A 21,581-nucleotide genomic window follows, 5' to 3' on the forward strand; every position below is an offset into this window, starting at 1 on the left:
GTCGATCTTTTCGGAGAGACATAGTAAGAGTGTGAGATTTGTCAGGATTGAAAGACATGTTCCACTTGTTTGACCAGTCTGTGATTTTGTCCAGGTCTTCAGAGAGTGAGGAGGCTGCAGACTGCCGATCTGAGGGAAGAGGAATGGAGCGGCAGAGAGTGGAGTCATCAGCAAAGAGATAGAGAGGATTTTCCAGAGAGTCGGAGAGATCATTGATAAAGACCAGAAAAAGCACAGGGCCCAGCACACTGCCTTGGGGAACTCCCGCCTGAACAGGAAGGGGAGATGAGAGAAATCCATTCAGGGCCACACGTTGACTACGACCAGAGAGGAAGTCCGCAAGCCATGCATGGAGATTTCCATGGATACCATAGGAGGAGAGTTTGGTGAGCAGAGCTGGGTGCCAGACCGTATCGAAGGCACGTGATATGTCAAGGGAGACAGCTCTGATTTCCTGTTTGGCATTGAGGACCTCCATCCATTGTTGAGACAGCAGAAGCAGCATGTCCAGAGTAGAGTGACCTGGTCTGAAACCAAATTGATGATCAGAGATCAAGCCATTGGAGAAGAGGAAAGATTTCATATCCGAAGCAATGATGGATTCCATGACTTTGCTGATAATTGGGAGCAGGCTGATTGGTCTGTAGTTGCAAGGATCTGTTTTAGCACCTTTTTTGTGTATAACGGTAATGTTTGCTGATTTCCAGGATGCTGGCAGATGACCTTGAGCATGCTTCTGGAACTCCTCCATGATGAGGTTGCGATCATCAGTGTCAAGCTGCCTCCTCAGCGTGCCCTCCTCTTTGTGTTTCTTCGTGTGAGTACATGTGGTGCCTTCATCTGTGCCGGGATCGAACATGAGCCCGAAGGCATGGGTAACACGCTGGCACAAAGGGAACGAAAGCACCCAGCATGCAACCTGGTCAGCCGAGAGGGTGATGCCGATGAGACCGCCCTTTGATTTTCCATACTGGATGTAGGTCTGCTCGCGGAACTGATCTGCTGACACTGCATTCCACACACCTTTCCCATGCCGACAGACAAAGGCGCCGGCCATGAGGTCAACTTTGGCATCCTCAGGAAGGCGGCTCATCTCCTGTATATACCAACTGATATGGCGGGCATAGTGCCAGTGGCTGGCCGCAAAGAAGTATGGGAGCATCCTGTGCAAACCGGTCATGCCAGAGCCAGTCCCCCTCTCGCTCAGCCCTGACGAACAAGTGCGCAATGAAAGTTGGCTTGATGAGGCAGTCCACCCACAGCTGCCCAGTTGGTGTTTTCCGGGCCTCCTCGAGATAGGTAGTGAGATCCTCAAACGTACGACTACTCCCGTCTCCTCTGAGATAATCACTCAAGACGACCGCGCACACCATCCTCAATGCACGCATGGCACGTGGCCAGCTCTTGCCACTCAAGATGCCAGTGAGGCCCCTGTATGCAGCTCGGAGTACTTCCTCTAGACCAGACCCTTTCAGTAACTTCCCAATATACCCAAGAAACGACATCAAAGTATGCATACCCCCAGGGTGCGCAATGACTGCTTTCCACCTCTCCTGATCTGACCACTTCACCTGCAATGCAACCATGTACAGCTGCATATCCAGCGAGATGTGCACTGTGGACATACCCAGATTCTGCAAGTATGTCTTACAGTACTCCATGGTTGTCAGGATTGTATCAGGATGTGATGGAGGGGTGTCTATCAGTGGACCAAACACAAATGGAGTGGAAGGCTTGGGAGAAACACTGTCTTGATCCCTGGCTAATCGAGTCATAAATCCTGACCACTCCAGAGGGGTGTCAACACTAGTTGTGTCGAACAGTGAGAGCAGCCAGTACATATCCTGTATCTGAGCCCGAGCAAGACTTTCTGTCAATTTGCATACATCTTTAAATGGTTTCCCAATGTTATTTGATAAGCTGGGTGGCTTGGTCTTTTTTGGACCAGTATAGTGCTGCAGAGTAACCGAAGATAGGTTCTTCAGCTTAAATTTTGCAGCTGCGAACTTCTTGAGTCGAGGAACGATGAGTGGAGGAGAATCCCCTGCACGAGCAGACCCTGTCAGTATATCGCCAGCCGGATGGCACATGAACTCTATAGCCATGCAGTGGGTCTCATGTCGACCATTCGGGGTGCACACAAGCAGGTCAAAGTTATCGCACCAGCCAAAGAGCGGACCCACCCTTCTACTCAGACCAACCACTTGCTGCAGCACGTCTTTCTCGTGATCAACCATATATTTGGCTGCTGATTTTCGAAACTGTATTGCCTCATCATAACTTGTAGCTAAACCATGCTCATGCATCAACCTGACAAGTTCTGCACTACCAAACTTATGATGTAACTTCAGCGCCAGACCAAGTGTTGTCTGGTTAGGTGATAAGGAAATATGCTGTTGTATACATTGTGATATTGTCAAAGCAACCTTATCTTTTTTCCCTTTAGACACTAACTGGGCAATCAGGGTCAGCAGCGTTTCACTAGTACTTTCACAGGTTTTCGTATTAGTGAACTGGTCTAAATCGTAGTCAATGGGCTTTGCCATTGCCTTCACCTCTGATCTCACCTTGCGCACAATCTTATCAACATCTTCATCCTCAGCTGCATTCTTCTGGGATGCAAGTTTCATAGACCTTGATACAAAATTGCGGAACCCTACTATATTTGCACAATCTTCTAAACGTAAGATCACAATCTGGTCACCAAAATAATATGATAAGTTTGACATCATTTGTTTGATACATAGTTGCCCTTCATATTCATTATATATTTGATACAACTCTGGTACCGTCCAAGTTTGCTCCCAGTTAGAAATCATCTCATTAATAAGACTACACAAAGCTGGATCAGATATCAGAGGAACACAATTAACGGGTTTGACGAGAGGTTTTCTGTATGCATTATAGCAACGCAAATGATACTGTGCGTCTGCGGCTTGTAGGTCTTTGACACAAGCCATCCGGTGTGCTACATCATGTGCCCACGCATCTCCGCGACCCTCACCGATATCAAGGAGCTGCTGCTTAAATGTTAGGCGGCCGGGCTGCACATCAGTTTCGCACTGGCAGACTTTGTCCCATCTGTCACGATGACGCTCGTCCAACGGCAGACATTCTTCTCCGCATAACAAGCAGTGCAGCTTGAAGTTAAATGTCTTTAGTTGTGACCGCCGCCGCCTCACTGGTGGTTCACATTGGGACCTTTCAGTTTTCAGCTTTTTAGTGGCGTCCTGTCCCCTATGTTCTTTCGATGCATATGACACACCGCAGCTGTGGTGGGGGTTTAGTGGCTAATTTTGATTCAATGTCCAGATGCAAACCATCCCCCTTCTCTTTGCTCCTTTGGATGATGGTATTGAGTCCTCCATCCCCAAGATTCCGCTACTTCGTAGAATTGCGTGTGGATTTACAAGGGGTAAACAGGCAGTCCATGGAGTCTCAAAGTTTCACACAACCTGAAACAGAAAAATATTTAATCTGTTAAGGAAGTTATCAGAATGTTGTTCACTTAAAACGTGAAACAGAACATGATTTTTTGGGTTAAGAAAGTTAGCAGAATGTTATAGCCGAATCGCTACTTCACCATATAAAACTGGTGGCCATCTTGGATTATGGTTTCCCAGCAACATGAAAACCATAATTTGAGCCTTCCATTGCCTCTGCCATATGGGAAAACCTATGGGTAGATACCAAAATCAACCTTCCAGCATGATTCTATCAAAAGTTATGGCCGAATAGCTATTTCGCCAAATCAAAACAGCGGCCAACTTGGATTATGTTTGTCCAGCAACATCAAACACTTTTTTGGACACGTTCATTGCATCTGCCATGTGTGAAAACCGATGTGTAGGTACCAAACTCATCCTTCTAGCTTGATTCTATCAAACGTTATTGCTGATTTTCTATTTGAACCAAGGTCGGCGGTGCCCATCTTGGATTTATGCAAATTACGGAAATTCCCCAAAGTTTCTGCAGCGGCAAGAGGTGGTTCTGTCATACAGCCACGTGAAAAAGTAAGTACACCCCATGTAAAGTTTTGGCTTTTTCAACATATTTCAACATACAGCTATTTGATCTTCATTTCAACAATATTGATAGATAAAGGTGATATAATATAACAAATATCATGAAACATTTACATTTTGTAGTCCATTGTATAATTTAAATAAACATAAATGCAAATTTCGCATGTGGAAAAGTAAGTTCACCCTTGGCTCGAATAGGTGGTATTGCCCCCTTTGGCAGAAACAACCTCAAGTAGGCGGTTCTTATTACTGTCTACCAGTATCTGACATCGACTGGGAGAAATTTTTGCCCACTCCTCCATGCAGAATTCTTTCAGCTGTGCAATGTTTGAGGGGTTTCTTGCATGCACAGCTCGTTTCAAATCCCCCCACAACATCTCGATTGGATTTAGATCCGGGCTTTGACTTGGCCATTCCAGAACCCTCCATTTCTTTCTTTTCAGCCATTCTTTGGTGGATTTACTGGTATGTTTAGGGTCATTGTCATGTTGCAAGGTCCATCTTCAGTTGAGCTTCAACTTTCTGACAGATGGCCTCACATTATGCTCAAGCACCCTCTGGTACAATGAAGAATTCATAATGGATTCTATGATGGTGAGCTTCCCAGGCCCTGATGCAGCAAAGCTGCCCCAAACCATAATATTTCCACCACCATGCTTTACAGTTGGTATCAGGTTCTTGTGGTCAAATGGTGTCTTTGGTTTTCACCAAACATGTCTTCTGGTACTGTGGCCAAAAGCTCTACCTTTGACTCATCTGTCCAGAGCACATTGTTCCAGAAGTGCTGGTCTTTGCCGAGGTGTTCATTGGCAAACTTTAGTCTTGCCCTGATGTTCTTTCTGGACAGCAAAGGTTTCCTCCTGGCATACCTCCCACGTCGATCAAATTTGTGCAGCCTTTCTAAAGGTAGACTCGTGCACTTTGACATCAACAGTGGCAGGAACTACCTGTAGGTCCCGTGATGACATTCTGGGGTTCTTAGAGACTTCTTTCAGCATCTTGCGGTCTGCTCTTGGGCTGAACTTGCTGGGGCGGCCTCGCCTGAACAAGTTGGCAGTTGGTTGGAATCTTCTCCACTTGTAGATGATCTTCCGGACAGTCGAATGATTGATTTCAAATTGTTTGGAGATCTTTTTTAATCTCTTCCCAGACGCGTAGGCATCTATAATCTTCTTTCTGAAGGCATCAGAGAGCTCTTTTGATCTCGGCATGGTGACGCCGCACACTTCAACAACAAAGAGCAAACCAAACTAAATGTCTGAGGTTTAAATAAGACAGGTTCCTCCAAGATCCTCTCTAACGATGTTTTAATCATTTGCACCTGAGCTGGTGCACCTGATTCTAATTTTAGGTATTTGAAGTAGTGATAACTGTAAGGGTGTACTTACTTTTTCCACATGCGAAATTTGCATTTATGTTTTTTAAAATTATACAATGGACTACAAAATGTAAATGTTTCATGATATTTGTTCTATTATATCACCTTTATCTATCAATATTGTTGAAATGAAGATCAAATAGCTGTATGTTGAAATATGTTGAAAAAGGTCAAAACTTTACATGGGGTGTACTTACTTTTTCACGAGACTGTATACACCCCTTAATAGTACAGCGGATAAGCTCTCATATTTTAACAAATTGTGCATTTTTTGAGAAAAGCATGAAATTTCTAGCATAGTTAGTATATACCATAAGGTTTATTTTCAGATGTGGAGGGAAGTCAGATTTGACCTCTGAGGACCGTGAGAGGTCAAATACAAGATGGCCGCCAGTTCCCCAGGGGTAATGTTCAAACGCGCTTAATTTTGGAACCAAACAGTGTAGAAAAACATTATAGGTGTCATTTCCAACTAAATTGGGGATGCCCATTCATTTGGTGATACTTTTGAGATCGCCAGAAGTCAAGGACATGCATTTAGGTCAAGGTCAAATTACGTTAAATATCTATTTTTATGATACTGCATTTGGAACTGCTATTGGAAAAAGTTCATTTGAACTTTTAAAACTTTATTTTTTTCAGGTACAGGGAGGGATAGGTACAGAACACCCAAAGACCAGAAATGATGAAAAAAAAAGTGTTTACACTGCAAGGAATGATGCAATAACCTCTGAAAAAATAACTAGTTAACCAAGTATGTCCACAAACGCTTACATTAAATCAAGTGCAATGATGAAAATTGGTAATGATCAAAATCTAACAGTCTCCAGAACAGAAGCACAGTGCAGTGCACTTGAGTGCAGCTTTGGCACTTGCAGCGTCCAGTGCACCCTTTCTTGCAGCCACAGTGGATCGATTTTGGCACGATTTTGATGCTTCAGGGAGAGTGCTCCAAAGAGGCTGCCACCCAGTTGTCTCCTTTGTCCAGCCCCAGTCAGATGGGTCTGGCATCTCTGGATCCATGACCAATGCCTGGTTCCAACAGTTGGCCTGGTAGCAAGTGTGCTTGATGTGCTGCTTGAGTGCTGCCTGGGTTGGAGGAATGTTCTCCAGAGTTCTACACTTCTGTGTGAAGAGCTGTTTCCTGGCATCATTCACTTCCGTGCTCTCACTGGTTCGGTCATACATCAGCACCACAAATCGCTCCAGTAGTAACGTTGAGCCTTCACTGACCTCACTTGGCATGCCTAGGAGTTCATTGAAAGCATCATTCACCTCTGGGAAAGACTTACAAGTTTCCCAGGCAGTCTTCTTTCCTCTGCCAGCGAATGCAGATACAGTATCACACCCGGTGAAAGCGTGAAAGATTGGGAGAGTCAGACACTGTGTTGGATTCAATGTGGCAACCATTTAGTGAACAGCTATGTACCGAAAGCTTGACCCGACACCAAAGGCGACCCACAGCTCATCAGGAGCATCCCCAATTTAGTTGGAAATGACACCTATAATGTTTTTCTACACTATTTGGTTCCACAATTAAGCGCCTTTGAACATTAGACTCGGTGGACTTGCGGCCATTTTGGATTTGACCTCACGGTCCTCAGAGGTCAAATCTGACTTCCCTCCACATCTGAAAATAAACCCTATGGTATGCACTAACTATTTTAAAAATTTCATGCTTTTCTCATAAAATGCACAATTGTTGTTGTTATCCGCTGTACTATTAACCATTACTAATCCACCAAAAAAACATTATAGTACCAACAATTTCCGGGTTCACATAGGTGGCAACTAGACTATAGAGGGACAACCACGAGTCACGTGAACATGGCAAAAGGTGGAAGGCAAGGAGATAATGGGGGCGGGGCGAGACAGCGCATGTGGACAGAAGCACACGTGGAGAAAGGGAAAGAAATTTTTCGTGTTTGTTTGATTTTGGCGGGGGGGGGGGGGGGGGGGGGTTTAAAACGTTAGACAAAGAGTAGAAGTTCGGGGCAGAAGGTAAAAATCTAAGAACCAAGCAAAAACAGCGAAGGAAGGAACCTAAGTGAACAAACGTCGACGGGGAAGCCTTAGGCTACAAGGCAAACGGGGCTACAGAAACGATTAATTTATTACGAGTTACATGAAATTCAAACCAAAACGAACTAGAAACGAACAATAACGCAGAGACGATAAAATAACGAGTGGAAATTTGACAAACACACAAATGGAAAAATAACAACTTTGGATGCCGGGAGAGAACAAAAGTCGCCACCTCGATCGCGAAACCGGAAGCAGAGGAAGTATTTGGGGTCTTTTGGGTATTTGGGGTCTTCGGGGTCTTAAGGGTCTTGGAGGACTTCAAGGATTCTCAAAGGTCTAAGGGGTCTCAGCAGTCCAAATGGTTGAAAGGTATATTCCAACAGTATGTAATTAACAGACAGGATGCAACCTGCATGGTCACCTGCAGCCAAGATCCCTGGTGTTGGGCTAGCGGCTAGGGTGCCGGCTTAGGATCCTAGGATCCTGGGTTTGAATCCCGGTCGATCGCTGAATTAACGCCAGGGGGGTTGACTCAGCCTGTCATCCTTCCGAGGTCGGCAAATTGAGTACCATTTCACTGGTAATTCCCTGTTTGTCGTTAAAGGCGGCAAAAAGGGTTGGCGTCAGGAAGGGCATCCGGCCGTAAAACATTGCTTCAAAAAGGGGACCGAAAAACAAACAACAACCACGGTTCCCGAAAAAGGCCAACCCCCGCTTTGCGGGGAAACATGGCCTCTAAAGGTGGTTATTTTATTTTATATGCAACCAATGTTCAAACAGCACGTAATTAATAGATATATTGTCACACGGCTTTACCTCACAGCCTCATGGATTCATGGACCGTGATTTTCAGTTTTGTATTTTTTTGAAGAAGACGTTTTGGTCACAAATATACATACATAACCAAATACGTTTGCTTCATTATAATACGATTATCTGCAAAAAAAATAAATCTAAACCATTGTAATGACTATGGACAAAGTAATCAAAGTGCTTTAAAATAAATATAAATTTATCAATAAATAAATAAATAACTTTAAAAGAAATATAAATTTATATTTTAAATAAATATAAATATAAAGAGGAGGTAGCACCTGCAGCCAATATCACTGCAATAGAAAGCTGTGATGCAATTGTCTGATGGGCATGCCAGTGATAATCAATTCCACCTTCCACATCAGTGCAAAAAACTTGTTTCATGGGCCTGTTTCGCAAGTTTGTCAATCATATGTACAAGAGTAGATCTACTCCTGGCAACGAAGCCAAACAACTCCACATTGTGTTTGACAAATGAGGAAAACAGCATCAAAAATGCAACACGAGAAAAGCGAGGTCATGTTTCTGGGCATTCTTACCATGTCCTGCCATAAACCAGGAAACTGGAGGTATTTCTTGGGTGTTGCAAAGAACAAGATTCAAGATTCAATACTTAATACCACATCAACTTGACATCATCAAAACTGCCCTTGCAGATTATTTATACAAAATACATAACTGAAATGGGTTCAACCCTTCTAAACCAAGATCAAGTACTCTACATCAGTGATGGAAAGGATTACAAAACAATCAGAATAATTTCAAGTTGTGTTACAGAAGTACCAAGCTTGCAATCAAACCAAGATGAAAAAGGCTGACACCAGCATCATTTCCCAGGCAGCTGATCATGATTGTGACAAAAAAAAAATGGTATGCAGTCTTGACACAGATGTTCTCGTACTTTTTGTGCACCATCAGCCATTATTGCAGCACAGGAAATGTATTTCCTCACAGGGAATGAAAGAAAGCAGACCACATTAGTTTGGTACATACTATTGCATAACATATACGATGGATGCACTCGCACTCACCACTGCACAGATAAACATATTATTAACTGTGTATTGCATGACCGGATGTGACCCAGTAAAGTCCTTCTTTGGACATGGAAAGATGACTGTTTCAAATACTTATGCAGAAAGGCCAGATATTCCAGGACCATCCCAGTTTCAGAATTAAACCAGTCTTGACAAAGGACCAAGAAGTGGCAGCTACCAAATTTGTTGGAACTATTAATGAGGATGTGGAAAAGCGTGGCACTGAACACTGAGTTGTGAGAAGGCTAGCAAGGACGTTCAGGCCAATAAATTGACCACAACAGAAGACGGATTCATCTTCACCTCATCAAGGCCGCCTCTCAATTGATGGCATGGCGACAATGTACAACACCAATCCATGAACTCCCTAATGTCACACTGTTGGAATATATGAGATGTAAAGATGGTTCTCTGCAGACACAAATGCTGAATCAGTTACATGCAGCTTGAGAGCTACTGAACAGCTTATTCTGTGACTGCAGCACCTGTGACACAATTGTCCATGCCATATCAGGCCTGTGATGTGCAGCTGTACTTCCAGTAAACTTAGATGACATAGAAGGCTGCTGTGTGAATCCTTTCACATTGATTGCACTTGCAAATTTGGTGGCAAGTGATTGTGATGATGAAGGCTCATTCTGCATCAGTAATCCAAAAGAGATAATGTGTGACTGGGAACAGAGTTGATGCATGTGCTTTTGAAGTGATGGACAGAAGTGTATTTTTTTTTTTTTTTTTTTTTTGTATACTGAATCGAGGCTCGTGAAAGAGCTAACATTTATTTCACAAACAAATCAACCAGCCAAACAAAATATACAAAAAGAGGGAGCGGAAGACAAGATGGGGAGAGAAGGGGAAGCACACAACCACAACATTTGAGAGCAGGGAGAAGTGTGGGAGGGAGAGGGCTTGGGGGCAGGAGGCATGGGAAGGGGGGTGGGGGGGTGGGAGAATGTGCATATATAAATGGAACTGCTTCTTTTATGTACTTCATATACATTTTTAGAACCATTATAAAGTGCCCTAGCCACCGGATAGCTCTGCGAGCAAAAAGAAGGCCGAGTGTGTAAGGCCTTCCTTCCGATACATAGCGTCTTCTCGTACCAATAATTTCAGATTACCTCCTTGTGGTGCACCATGGTACCAGTGCTCTTGAGGGCACTGGCTGAATCTCTGGAGGTTCTCGGAGTAGATTGGTACCCTAGAGGTGTCGTGTGTGTGTGTGTGGCCCTCCGTTGTGAAGACTTACTGTGACACTCACCAATCCAACCAGGGTAGGTGGAGCTCTTTAGCCTTGGTAGGCAGTCCACCTCGGAGAAGGAAACTCTGATTGAAAATCCCCCTACTGCCTTTCGGGTATGTCTCTTTAGACAAAGGCTAGGTCCACATCTGATACTGTGGTGGTGTCAGGAAGGGCATCCGGCCACAAAAACATGCCTCAAATATGCCTTTTGGCGGAACGGTGAACCATTATATTTTGACATCAAATTTCCATTTTTAAATAGGCTATTAGAGTAGAAAATCATTGTCTGGTATCTGATAACAGTATCAATCAGATATGAATATCTAATGAGTTATTAATTCAACAGTGGAATGAGCTGAATGACATGACATATCACTTATTTATTTTGCTATTTCTTTCTATGTGTGTGTTCCAGGCTCAGGCAAATATATTGTTGCGGTTTTAGAACCCACACTTGTTGTAAATAAATAATCACTTGTAAATATGACATTAAAGGTTAAAGGTAGCACCCTTAGTTAGGCCACAGCAACACGTAGGCCACCATAGGAACTCAGTTATTTCATTATTATGTGTTTTAGATAAGGCCATGTTTCCAATAGTTGAATCTGCGTTGCATCAATCAAATAAGGAGTAGGCCCTTTCGTCCATTTTGCGACCTCTCTCTCTCCAAGCGCCGCCATTACGCGCCTTGTTAGCAGCGTTCGCTGTCATTGAGCTGAAGCTCGTTCAAACGATGCCATTAACCATGTGGTCAGGCCCAAGGAAGAAGGGGGCGGAACGCCAAGAACAAGGTGTGGCCTGTCAACCAGCCGTCAAAGGCGTGGCCGGTAAGCCCTCACCAACCAACCAGGGCTGAGGTGAGATCGCTGGCGGGCGTGGTTTTGGAGCGCACGGAGTGATCTTGGCTCGTGTTATATAAGCGCAAGCGCAAAGCCCTATTACGGACTTGCGCGGACTTCTTCTTTTGGTGGACTTGATGAGAGAGCGCTGAGTGCATTGCGAAAGCCTATACGGAGCGCACATTGGCAAAGGAGGACTCACTCGCTGGCGCTGAATGAGAACTTGAGAGAGAGGGAGCGTTTAGCACGACCATCCATTTATTACGTATGCTGAAGGACACCAGCCTCCCCCCCCCCCCCCCCCCCGCTTATATGTAAGGTCCGCTCGCGTCCAACGATACGCAGAGCTGCCTGCCGGGTTTCGCCCGCGGGACCGGAGCCTGGACGGAGTCGACTGGAGCCTGGACCATCCACCTGGACCTTCCACCCTACCAGCTACAATCCCCGTGTGAGTGTGTCTGTTTGTCTGGGGTCGTAGAATAAGACTGCCCTGTGTTCTGCTTCTTCTTCTTCTTCTTCCTTTCGTTTCCTCTTTCCTCCTGTATATTTGTAATAAATTACCTTGTTCTTTCTTGGTTTTCCCTAATCCGATCGCATCCGTCCTTTCTCTCAATTGAGTATCTGTGGCACGATTAGGAACCGCTCAGAATCGGGTTTAGTCTTTGTTAATAGCTCGGATCGGGGATTGCTAACCGCTCGGCATTATCCATCATATCCGTGGTTCGAGTGGGAGTTATTTCCCTGCTTTACGGTCGGGTTAGTAAGTAGGTATTTGGACTACCTTGACCAATGACCCTAGCTAATACCGACCGGAAGGAGCGTTATAACTTCCCAGGACTCGGGACGGCCAGCTGAAAGGACTAGGGGTTTAACCCCCCCCCCCCCCCCCCCCCCCTTGATAAGGGGAGTGCCGACCCCCGAGATCCGTAACAATATTGTACACACAAAATAAAACATAACCTTTGGAATCACTCAAAAATGTTGAATAAAAGCAGAATTATGGCGAAAATAATGTCAACCAGGTTAAAATTTTTACATATATATATTCTATGCTCGTGGAAGAGCTAGGACACAGAACAGATCAGGACACAACATATGAAAAGGGAAACGCCAACAACAGTAGGGCTGAGGGAGAAGGTAAAGCGAGATGGACAAACAAGGGATGCAGTACCGATGAGGGTTAGGGGAGAATGCAAGGGGTGGACAGGACGGACACAAGCAAAATTTTGGGAGGGGTGATGTGGTTTAACAGGTGGAGAAAAGATCATGGCTTTGGATGGGGGTGACCTGAGATGGTGGTGAACAGCTGTCTTGAAGACCTGGAGGGAAGAATTGGATCAAAGAGAGTGTGGAAGTCAGATCCACAGGCAAGAAAAGAGAGGAATCAAGAGTGAAGATGAGCATTGGTTCTGGATTTAGGCAGTTTCACCAGAGGGGTTGCTGGTGGACCATGTGCATCCTGCAGATACTTGGGGGTGACAGAGAATGTAGAGGGCAGAGGGTGCAATACCAGAAATGAGGCAGAAGACAGAGAGGCCAGCGACCTGTCGGTCTCGGTCAGCTTCATCGTGAGAGATTCCAATGATCTTGAAAGCCTTGGTTTCCACGGCATCGAGCTGATTATGATGTGAGGCAGAGGAGCCAACCCAAAGGGGAGAACAGTACTCCATCAAGCTGTGGATGAAAAATTGGCAGCCATATTGGATTTGTGCAAATAATGCATTCTTCCTTTGTGTTCCAGTCTTATGCACATGCCTTATTCATATATAATAAAACGTTCTTTATATAATAAAACATTTTTACATATTCTTTACATACATCTTTGCATATTCATACATACTAAAATAAAACATAAATAAACATAATAAAAATTCATTCATACATAATAAAACAAATCGAACATAAAAAATTCTCTCTTTTTTAGCTTACATGAGCCTCGATCTTGTATACAAAAAAAAAAAAAATTATAGTCTGAAATCACTCAATGTTGATTAGAAGCAGATTTGTGGCCAACATAGTGAAAACCTTGTCAGATTAGCAGTAATCTTTGATTTATGTAAATTAGTAATGATGTACGCATACGCATTCATGCATTGTCTCACACCTGGTACCCTACTGAACCACAAATATCTGGCTGTTCTCAGTACCACCAGTTAGTTGCACACCATGATTTTTTTTGGGGTCTCGCTTGCAGTGCGATGAGGTTTGTCTGATGTAACGAAATTGCCCTCTAGATATTTATCGTCTCAACTACTGTGGAAATAACTGCTCTTTATATGAAAATTAAATAACATGATATAATAATATAATTAGTTAATTATGCTAATAATTAATTAATTATATTAATTAATACTAATAATATGAAAATTAATTAATATGAAATTAATATCAAAAATTAAATGAATAATTGAAAAAAATTGGTGGAAATACGTAAGTAATGGGTTCTTCACTCGTCAAGATTAATTCAGTGACCCATCCTGTGGATCCGGGTTCCACATTTTTTTCCCACCTTCCACTTTTACTTTAATTTTCATCTTATGATTGCCTGGGTTTTTGTGTCACCCTGGTGTTAACCACCCAAGGGTGTTCTGGGGGATTTGAGGGGTGGAGGCTTGAGTAAAATTGTAAAAACATTTCATTGCAAGTGTACAAATCCATTGTTTTTCCATTGAAAACACAATATGGAATTTATTATCTGAAACAAAATGTAGGTGTTTCGGAAGTGGAAAAGGCAATTTTTCGAAGCGTAAAATCACTGCCTCTAAAGTTTGTACTACACTTGCCTGGTGTTTGGACATCGATCAATAAAGTAACCTTGTGTTTTGTGACTCCTCACGCCGATACCTTCATGTACATGCTTTTTGATACACACATGCGGGGTATTGGACTTTAAAATAATCTTTCCGATTGATTTGAAAACACCTATAAATCCATCACTAATAATTTGTAGTACATGATTTGAATAAGTTTTACATGCGGTATAGTCTGTTCAACCTATAAATTGTTGCTCTAAAGTTATTAATGATGACTAAGAAGTACTGATTACCTGTTTTTCATTTATAAGTTACCTGTTTTCTAAATACACAGTTCAGTGCGGCTGTCTTTCAGTAATAGCATTTCATACAAATAATGTAAAATGATGAAAAAAAGAAAGATATATGGAAAAAGAAAACTAGAGGAAAAGATGTATGGAAATGCTGTTGAATACAGAGAATGAATGGGATGGCAACATAGAGAGTAACCCAGTTTTAGGACCGGCAGAGAAGATAACCGAGAAGGAAGTTGAGGATGCGATAAAAGCAATGAAGAGTAGAAAAGCGGGAGGGCCGACGGGAGTTGTGCGAGATATGTTGAAGGCAGCGGGAAATTGGGTTGTGAAGAGAATGACAGAGATCTGTAATCTGGTGGTGAAAGAAGACCGCATTCCAGTGGATTGGGAACTGAGTACCCTCGTCCCTCTATACAAGGGGAAAGGGGACCCTCTGGAGTGTGGCTCATACCGAGCGATAAAGTTATTGGAGCATGGAATGAAGGTATTGGAAAGGGTGTTGGAGAGGAGGATAAGGAAGAAGGTGAAGATCGACGAAATGCAGTTTGGATTTATGCCAGGAAGAGGAACGACAGACGCACTCTTTATTGAGGCAGTTGCAGGAGAAGTACATGGAGAAGAGGAAGAAGTTGTTTCTTGGGTTTGTTGATCTGGAGAAAGCATTCGATAGGGTTCCACGCGAAGTGTTGACATGGGCATTGAGGAAGTTAGGAGTGGAGGAATGGTTGATCAGAGTCGTGATGGCAATGTACAAAAGAGCGCGCACAGCTGTAAGGACGAAGGACGGGAACAGTGGTGAGTTTGAGGTGAATGTGGGAGTGCATCAGGGGTCGGTACTAAGTCTACTACTATTTGTAGCTGTGATGGAGGTACTGGCTCGGAACGTAAAGGAGGGTTTACCGTGGGAGTTGTTGTATGCAGATGATCTGGTGTTGATTGCGGAAAGTATGGATGGACTGAAGGAGAAGATGAACAAGTGGAAGGAATGTATGGAGACGAAAGGTCTGAAGGTGAATAGCGGAAAAACAAAGGTGATGGCAAGTGGTAAAGCATGTGGTGAGGTGGAAAGAACTGGGAAGTGGCCATGTGCTATGTGCAGGAAGGGTGTCGGAGTGAACTCCATTAAATGTACAATGTGCGCTGAGTGGGTTCATCAAAAATGTAGTGGTCTGAGAGGGTCATTAACCAGTGTGGCAGCTACATTCAAATGTAAGGTGCGCACAGAGGGAGCTGCAGATGGAGGAAATGTTGAGTTGGATCTTGGAGACGGCGTGAGGCTGGAAGGTGTGAAAACATTTTGCTACCTCGGAGACATGCTGAATGGAGAAGGTGGATCAGACTCGGCAACAGTTGCTAGAGTGAAATGTGCATGGGAGAAGTTTTCGGGAACTGAGTGGCGTGCTGATGAGGAGGGGAATGTCGTTGAAGCTGAAGGGAAAGGTGTATGCTGCATGTGTGAGAAGTGTTATGATTTATGGGAGCGAGACATGGATAATGAACGTAGAGCAGCAACGAAGGCTGGAAAGGGTGGAAATGCGAATGGTTCGGTGGATGTGCGGAGTATCGTTGAGAGAGAGGAAGACAAATGATGAATTGCAAAAGATGATGGGAATAGAGCCTGTGATTGATGCTGTGAAGAGGAACAGGTTGAGATGGTTTGGTCATGTGTTGAGGAAGGATGAAAGTGGCTGGTTGAGAAGAGTGATGGAAATGAATGTAGAAGGAAGTAGACGGGGAAGACTGAGAAAGACTTGGCTAAAGATGTCGGAAGAAGAAATGCAGGCAAGGGGGTTAACAAGGAGAGATGCAGAAAATAGGGCAAAATGGAGAAGATTGTCATGGGGACCGCAAGGCTAACCCCCGCTCTAGCAGGGAAAATGGCCTTAAAAGGCATGTTGTTGTTGTTGATGAAAGAGTTGATAACATTTTGGTAATGAGGGAGAAAAAATAATCAATTTTCATTAATCACATTTGCGACAAAACTGTTATTGGACCAGTGAACATTTTAGTCTGTGTTCTGGATCTTTGGTGTCAATGAAAGATGCTTCCCATTTCTTCCCAAAAAGCTGTATATCACAAGGAACACACCAGGCCTTTCTGCGTTTGCCCATCCCTTTGAGTGAAGATTCAAACTGCCAACAAACTCATCCTGCTCTTACAGCCATTCCCACCTCCATTTATTTTCCACTAGCTAACCGGTATCTCGTTAAGAATTGCTTTGTAATAAACTTCATTGTTCATCCTCCAAAAGCATCATTCATTTGATACAAATGCATAGTAATTAAAGTTCGAAACAAAGACTTAATGGCAAATCAGCTTGGCAGGACCCTTGTACTATGTTGTACTGGCTCACTCCAGGCAGAGGCGCCATACTTGCATGTATGAGGTTTTATTATCATTTAACTGCATCATTTTTTGGCATAAAGAAAAAAAGGAAATGGCCAGAAATCTCTTTGCAGAATTCTATCACCTGACAGAGTTAATTCCGTCACTCAACAGGCATGCATCAAGTGGTCAAACTTTTTTTGCTGTGTGACCATAGGTGTCAGGCTTGTCTCCCTCTCTGAGGAATAAATGAATGCTATGCTAGTTTCTCGGATTATTGGTTGATAACCTGCCCCAGTCGTTTTTGTTGTTTGAGCTTGAGAGATGTCAAACTTTTCTATTGGTCCTGGGTTTTCCATTATACTTTTGAATTCACCATTGCTCTATTGTTGCTGTACCACAGTGTCATTTCCTGCATAGTCAGAGCCTGGACCAACACACAATAAAGATGTGTTCAAAGTTAAAACATAGATTTACAAATACAATGTTTTCACTTTCTATAGGGATTGGTGGGGGATTCAACAGTGTGCTGGTTTTTCATCACAACTTGCTGGGAGAACATCACTCATCTCAAAATCTGCAAAATGGTGTTGGAATGCTTTAAGAACTCTTTCATTGTTCTGTGTATGAATAGATGCATTGTGATGTGTTAAGTTTTACCGTCTCTCTCTACGGCGATCACTCGTAGCCGAGTATGATCGTTTTCCAGTTCTCGGGAAAACACCTGTGCGCGACTTCTTTTATTGTGGGGAGACCGGTGCACAACAGCCACCACACATTACTTGACGAGTGGGGGGCCGAGTTCCAATGGAAAGGATACAAAGACGATTGGCAGTCCCCCACCCGCTGCAGCCTTCATCCGCCTTCACAGCCGTTGACACATTTAGATGTTGTCTTCCGCCTGTTTCGCTGTTGAGGTCTTATTCGGATCGCTTTTATTCTGAGACCTCGACCTTACCGCGTTTGGTTACCCTACCAGGAGTACGAGACTCCCGACGGAATCGCTCAAGGGGTAGTTTTACCGTACTTTCCAAGTAACTGCTTTAAAAATGGATTATTTCAGTAAATTTGCATCAACACCGTATTTCATTCATCTCTAACAAACCAGGGTCTAGGAAACAACCATGCAACATAATTGAGCACTGCTCATACAATTATGAGCATCATTTGAAAGAGGAATAGGTGGTTATGTAGAAACTGTTGAAGTGCACCTTTGGGAGAATATTATTAACTAGCCGAAACCCGTGGAACATCCACGGAAGGGAGGATGTGGTGTATGGATAGAGTGTACAATTATGGATGGCATAGGGGATTTGCTTGTCCGAGTAAGAGTTAGGAAGAAAGATGAGAATGAAGAGTGCGTATATGAACAACGATCGCCGACACCGGCACAAATGCATGCTCTGGATTGTCCACTTAATGGACGGCTTGCTTTCGCCTTCGCCTGTCCAATCAGCGGACGGCTTGCTTCGCCTTCGCCCAGCAGACGCCAATACGATGGCGTCGTAAGATGGCGTCGTATCGGTAGTTAATCAGATGCTTTTGGGCCCCAACGTCGGCTAATTCAGATTTTTCGAGTATGGCTGTACGTGATAAACAAAGAGTGCGGTTCGTAGATCGTAAATCCATTCGTGCCGTGGGCATCGGGTCACTGGGTGCGGCGTAAAAGGGATAACAAAGTCGAGTCCTTACGCTATATTATTAATTATTTGAGGTGATCATGAGAAAGATCATATAACAACAAAAAACAACAGCAATCCAATTCTGTTTGCTCAGAACTCTCACTTTCCATTTTGGCATGTGACATGTGGACATTATTAATGATGCTGGGAGCTCATTGACAGGTTGACATTGTGCATTGCAAAATAAAATATCAGGAGAAACAGCCAATCAAAAAAGCATGTATTATCCACAAATCTCCAGTATTACCTTGGCTTTAATCGTGCATAATATGGACCCGCAAGCTCGAGAAGAGGCAATCAAATGAATGATTTATCAGGTAAACTACGATTCACGTCCGAGTCTCAGATTTAAGGAGGAAGGACTTGAGCTTTGACTGCACACCCTAGAATGTGAAACTATGGTTTTGTATGACCTCCTATCAAAGTTTGGTGCCAATTCCCAATGGCCGTGGGCTTGCATCCTGGAGATAATGCCAATTAACGAACCGTGTACCAGACCAACAGACGGATGGAGAGAACAGGTTTAATAAACAAGAAAAGGGACTTGGGGACGGAAGAGAAAAAAGCACGTATTTCAATAATTATTCACAATACAATTAACCCTCGCACCCACGATCTTCGACGGCTTATGACGTTATCTTACTCTTTCATTTGAGATAGTTAAGCAGAGAAATTACTAGAATGGGAAGGAAAACCTTTTTCCTATGCTATGCTCGTGGAATGTCCAGAGATATCTGGGTTGAGGGAGAGCAAGATGGTGATCTTTTCTGTGGGAATGAGATGTGCCTGGCTTTGCAGCTCCTGAGCATACTCGTGTCCGGTCCGGCCTTGCGAAGTCTTATTGTGTGACTCACTCGAGCTGCCACCACTTGTGCTACCCTGCCAGAGCACCTCGCCATGCTTCCTTGTGTACACCCATCCAAACGCTCCGATGTACTGGCCCTACTCTGCTTCTCTCAAACTCGACTTATTGGATTTTCCTGAACTGGACCTACTGGGCTTCTCCCGAACTGAACCGACTGGACTTCTGTGGGATATTTAACCACCAGGAACTATTGCTGGAAGATTGATCTTCCCGCTTAATGTCCATCCGAGGGACGGCACACACATTGATGAATTGCTGTGCATTTGAAACACCAAGATGACAGTTTATTGTTTGGTCAAGATCCGGACCCGAGCTAGCAGTGAGGATGCATGCCATACAACAACAACAACAACATGCATTTTAAAGGCCATTTTCCCTGCTAGAGCGGGGGTTAGCCTTGCGGTCCCCATGACAATCTTCTCCATTTTGCCCTATTTTCTGCATCTCTCCTTGTTAACCCCCTTGCCCGCATTTCTTCTTCCACCATCTTTAGCCAAGTCTTTCTCGGTCTTCCCTGTCTTCGACTTCCTTCTACATTCATTTCTATCACTCTTCTCAACCAGTCACTTTCATCCTTCCTCAACACATGACCAAACCATCTCAACCTGTTCCTCTTCACAGCATCAATCACAGGCTCTATTCCCATCATCTTTCGCAATTCATCATTTGTCTTCCTCTCTCTCAACGATACTCCGCACATCCGTCGAACCATTCGCATTTCCACCCTTTCCAACCTTCGTTGCTGCTCTACGTTCATTACCCATGTCTCGCTCCCATACATCATAACACTTCTCACACATGCAGCATACACCTTTCCCTTCAGCTTCAACGACACTCCCCTCATCATCAGCATGCCACTCAATTCCCGAAACTTCTTCCATGCACATCTCACTCGAGCAACCGTTGCCGAGTCTGATCCACCTTCTCCATTCAGCATGTCTCCGAGGTAGCAAAATGTTTTCACACCTTCCAGCTTCACGCCGTCTCCAAGATCCAACTCAACATTTCCTCCATCTGCAGCTCCCTCTTTGCACACCTTACATTTGAATGTAGCTGCCACACTGGTTAATGACCCTCTCAGACCACTACATTTTTGATGAACCCACTCAGCGCACATTGTACACTGAATGGAGTTCACTCCGACACCCTTCCTACACACAGCACAGGGCCACTTCCCAGTTCTTTCCACCTCACCACATGCTTTACCACTTGCCATCACCTTCGTCTTTCCGATATTCACCTTCAGACCTTTTGTCTCCATACATTCCTTCCACGTGTTCATCTTTTCCTTCAGTCCATCCATACTTTCCACAATCAACACCAGATCATCTGCATACAAAAACTCCCACGGTAAACCCTCCTTCACGTTCTGAGCCAGCACCTCCATCACAGCTACAAATAGTAGTGGACTTAGTACCGACCCCTGATGCACTCCCACCTTCACCTCAAACTCACCACCGTTCCCGTCCTTCGTCCTTACAGCTGTGCGCGCTCTTTTGTACATTGCCATCACTTCTCTGATCAACCATTCCTCTACTCCTAACTTCCTCAATGCCCATGTCAATACTTTGCGTGGAACCCGATCGAATGCTTTCTCCAGATCAACAAACCCAAGAAACAACTTCTTCCTCTTCTCCATGTACTTCTCCTGCAACTGCCTCACAATGAAAAGCACGTCTGTCGTTCCTCTTCCTGGCATGAATCCAAACTGCATTTCGTCGATCTTCACTTTCTTCCTTATCCTCCTCTCCAACACCCTTTCCAATACCTTCATTCCATGCTCCAATAACTTTATCGCTCGGTACGAGCCACACTCTAGAGGGTCACCTTTCCCCTTGTATAGAGGGACGAGGGTACTCAGTTCCCAATTCACTGGAATGCGGCCCTCTTTCACCACCAGATTACAGATCTCGGTCATTCTCTTCACACCCCAACTTCCCGCTGCCTTCAACATATCTCGCACAACTCCCGTCGGCCCTCCCGCTTTTCTACCCTTCATTGCTTTTATCGCTTCCTCAACTTCCTTCTCAGTTATCTTCTCTGCCGGTCCTAAAACTGGGTTACTCTCTATGTTGCCATCCCATTCATTCTCTGTATTCAACAGCATTTCCATATATCTTTTCCATCTTCCTTTAATTCCATCTGGGTCGACAACGATTTGTCCCACTTCATCCTTCAAGCAACTCACCCCCATCACATCACACCTCTCTTTCGCTATCTGCTTTGCAATCCTGAATACTGCTTTCTGACCCTCTTCCGAATCCAAGCGTTCTCCGAACATTTTCCTACATGCCTCC

The 21,581-nt window shown here is 44.1% G+C and overlaps 1 protein-coding gene across 11 annotated transcripts in view; it reads left to right on the forward strand.

The window, feature by feature from the left end:
- Positions 1 to 21,581, forward strand: part of LOC137429825 (protein FAM168A) — a 98,599-nt gene that overhangs the window by 40,833 nt on the left and 36,185 nt on the right. For 6 of the 11 annotated variants that reach the window (XM_078778259.1, XM_078778297.1, XM_078778344.1 and 3 more), the window contains exon 4: positions 17,241 to 17,324. The exons of the other annotated variants lie outside the window; for them this stretch is intronic. In XM_078778259.1, the coding sequence (XP_078634385.1) occupies positions 17,241 to 17,324 (84 nt within the window). The remainder of the gene's footprint in view (positions 1 to 17,240; positions 17,325 to 21,581) is intronic. 11 annotated transcript variants of the gene reach the window in all.

The sequence above is a fragment of the Myxine glutinosa genome, chromosome 1 (assembly GCF_964187855.1).
Source record: "Myxine glutinosa chromosome 1, kmMyxGlut1.1, whole genome shotgun sequence".
In the NCBI taxonomy this organism is placed as follows: Eukaryota; Metazoa; Chordata; class Myxini; order Myxiniformes; family Myxinidae; genus Myxine; species Myxine glutinosa.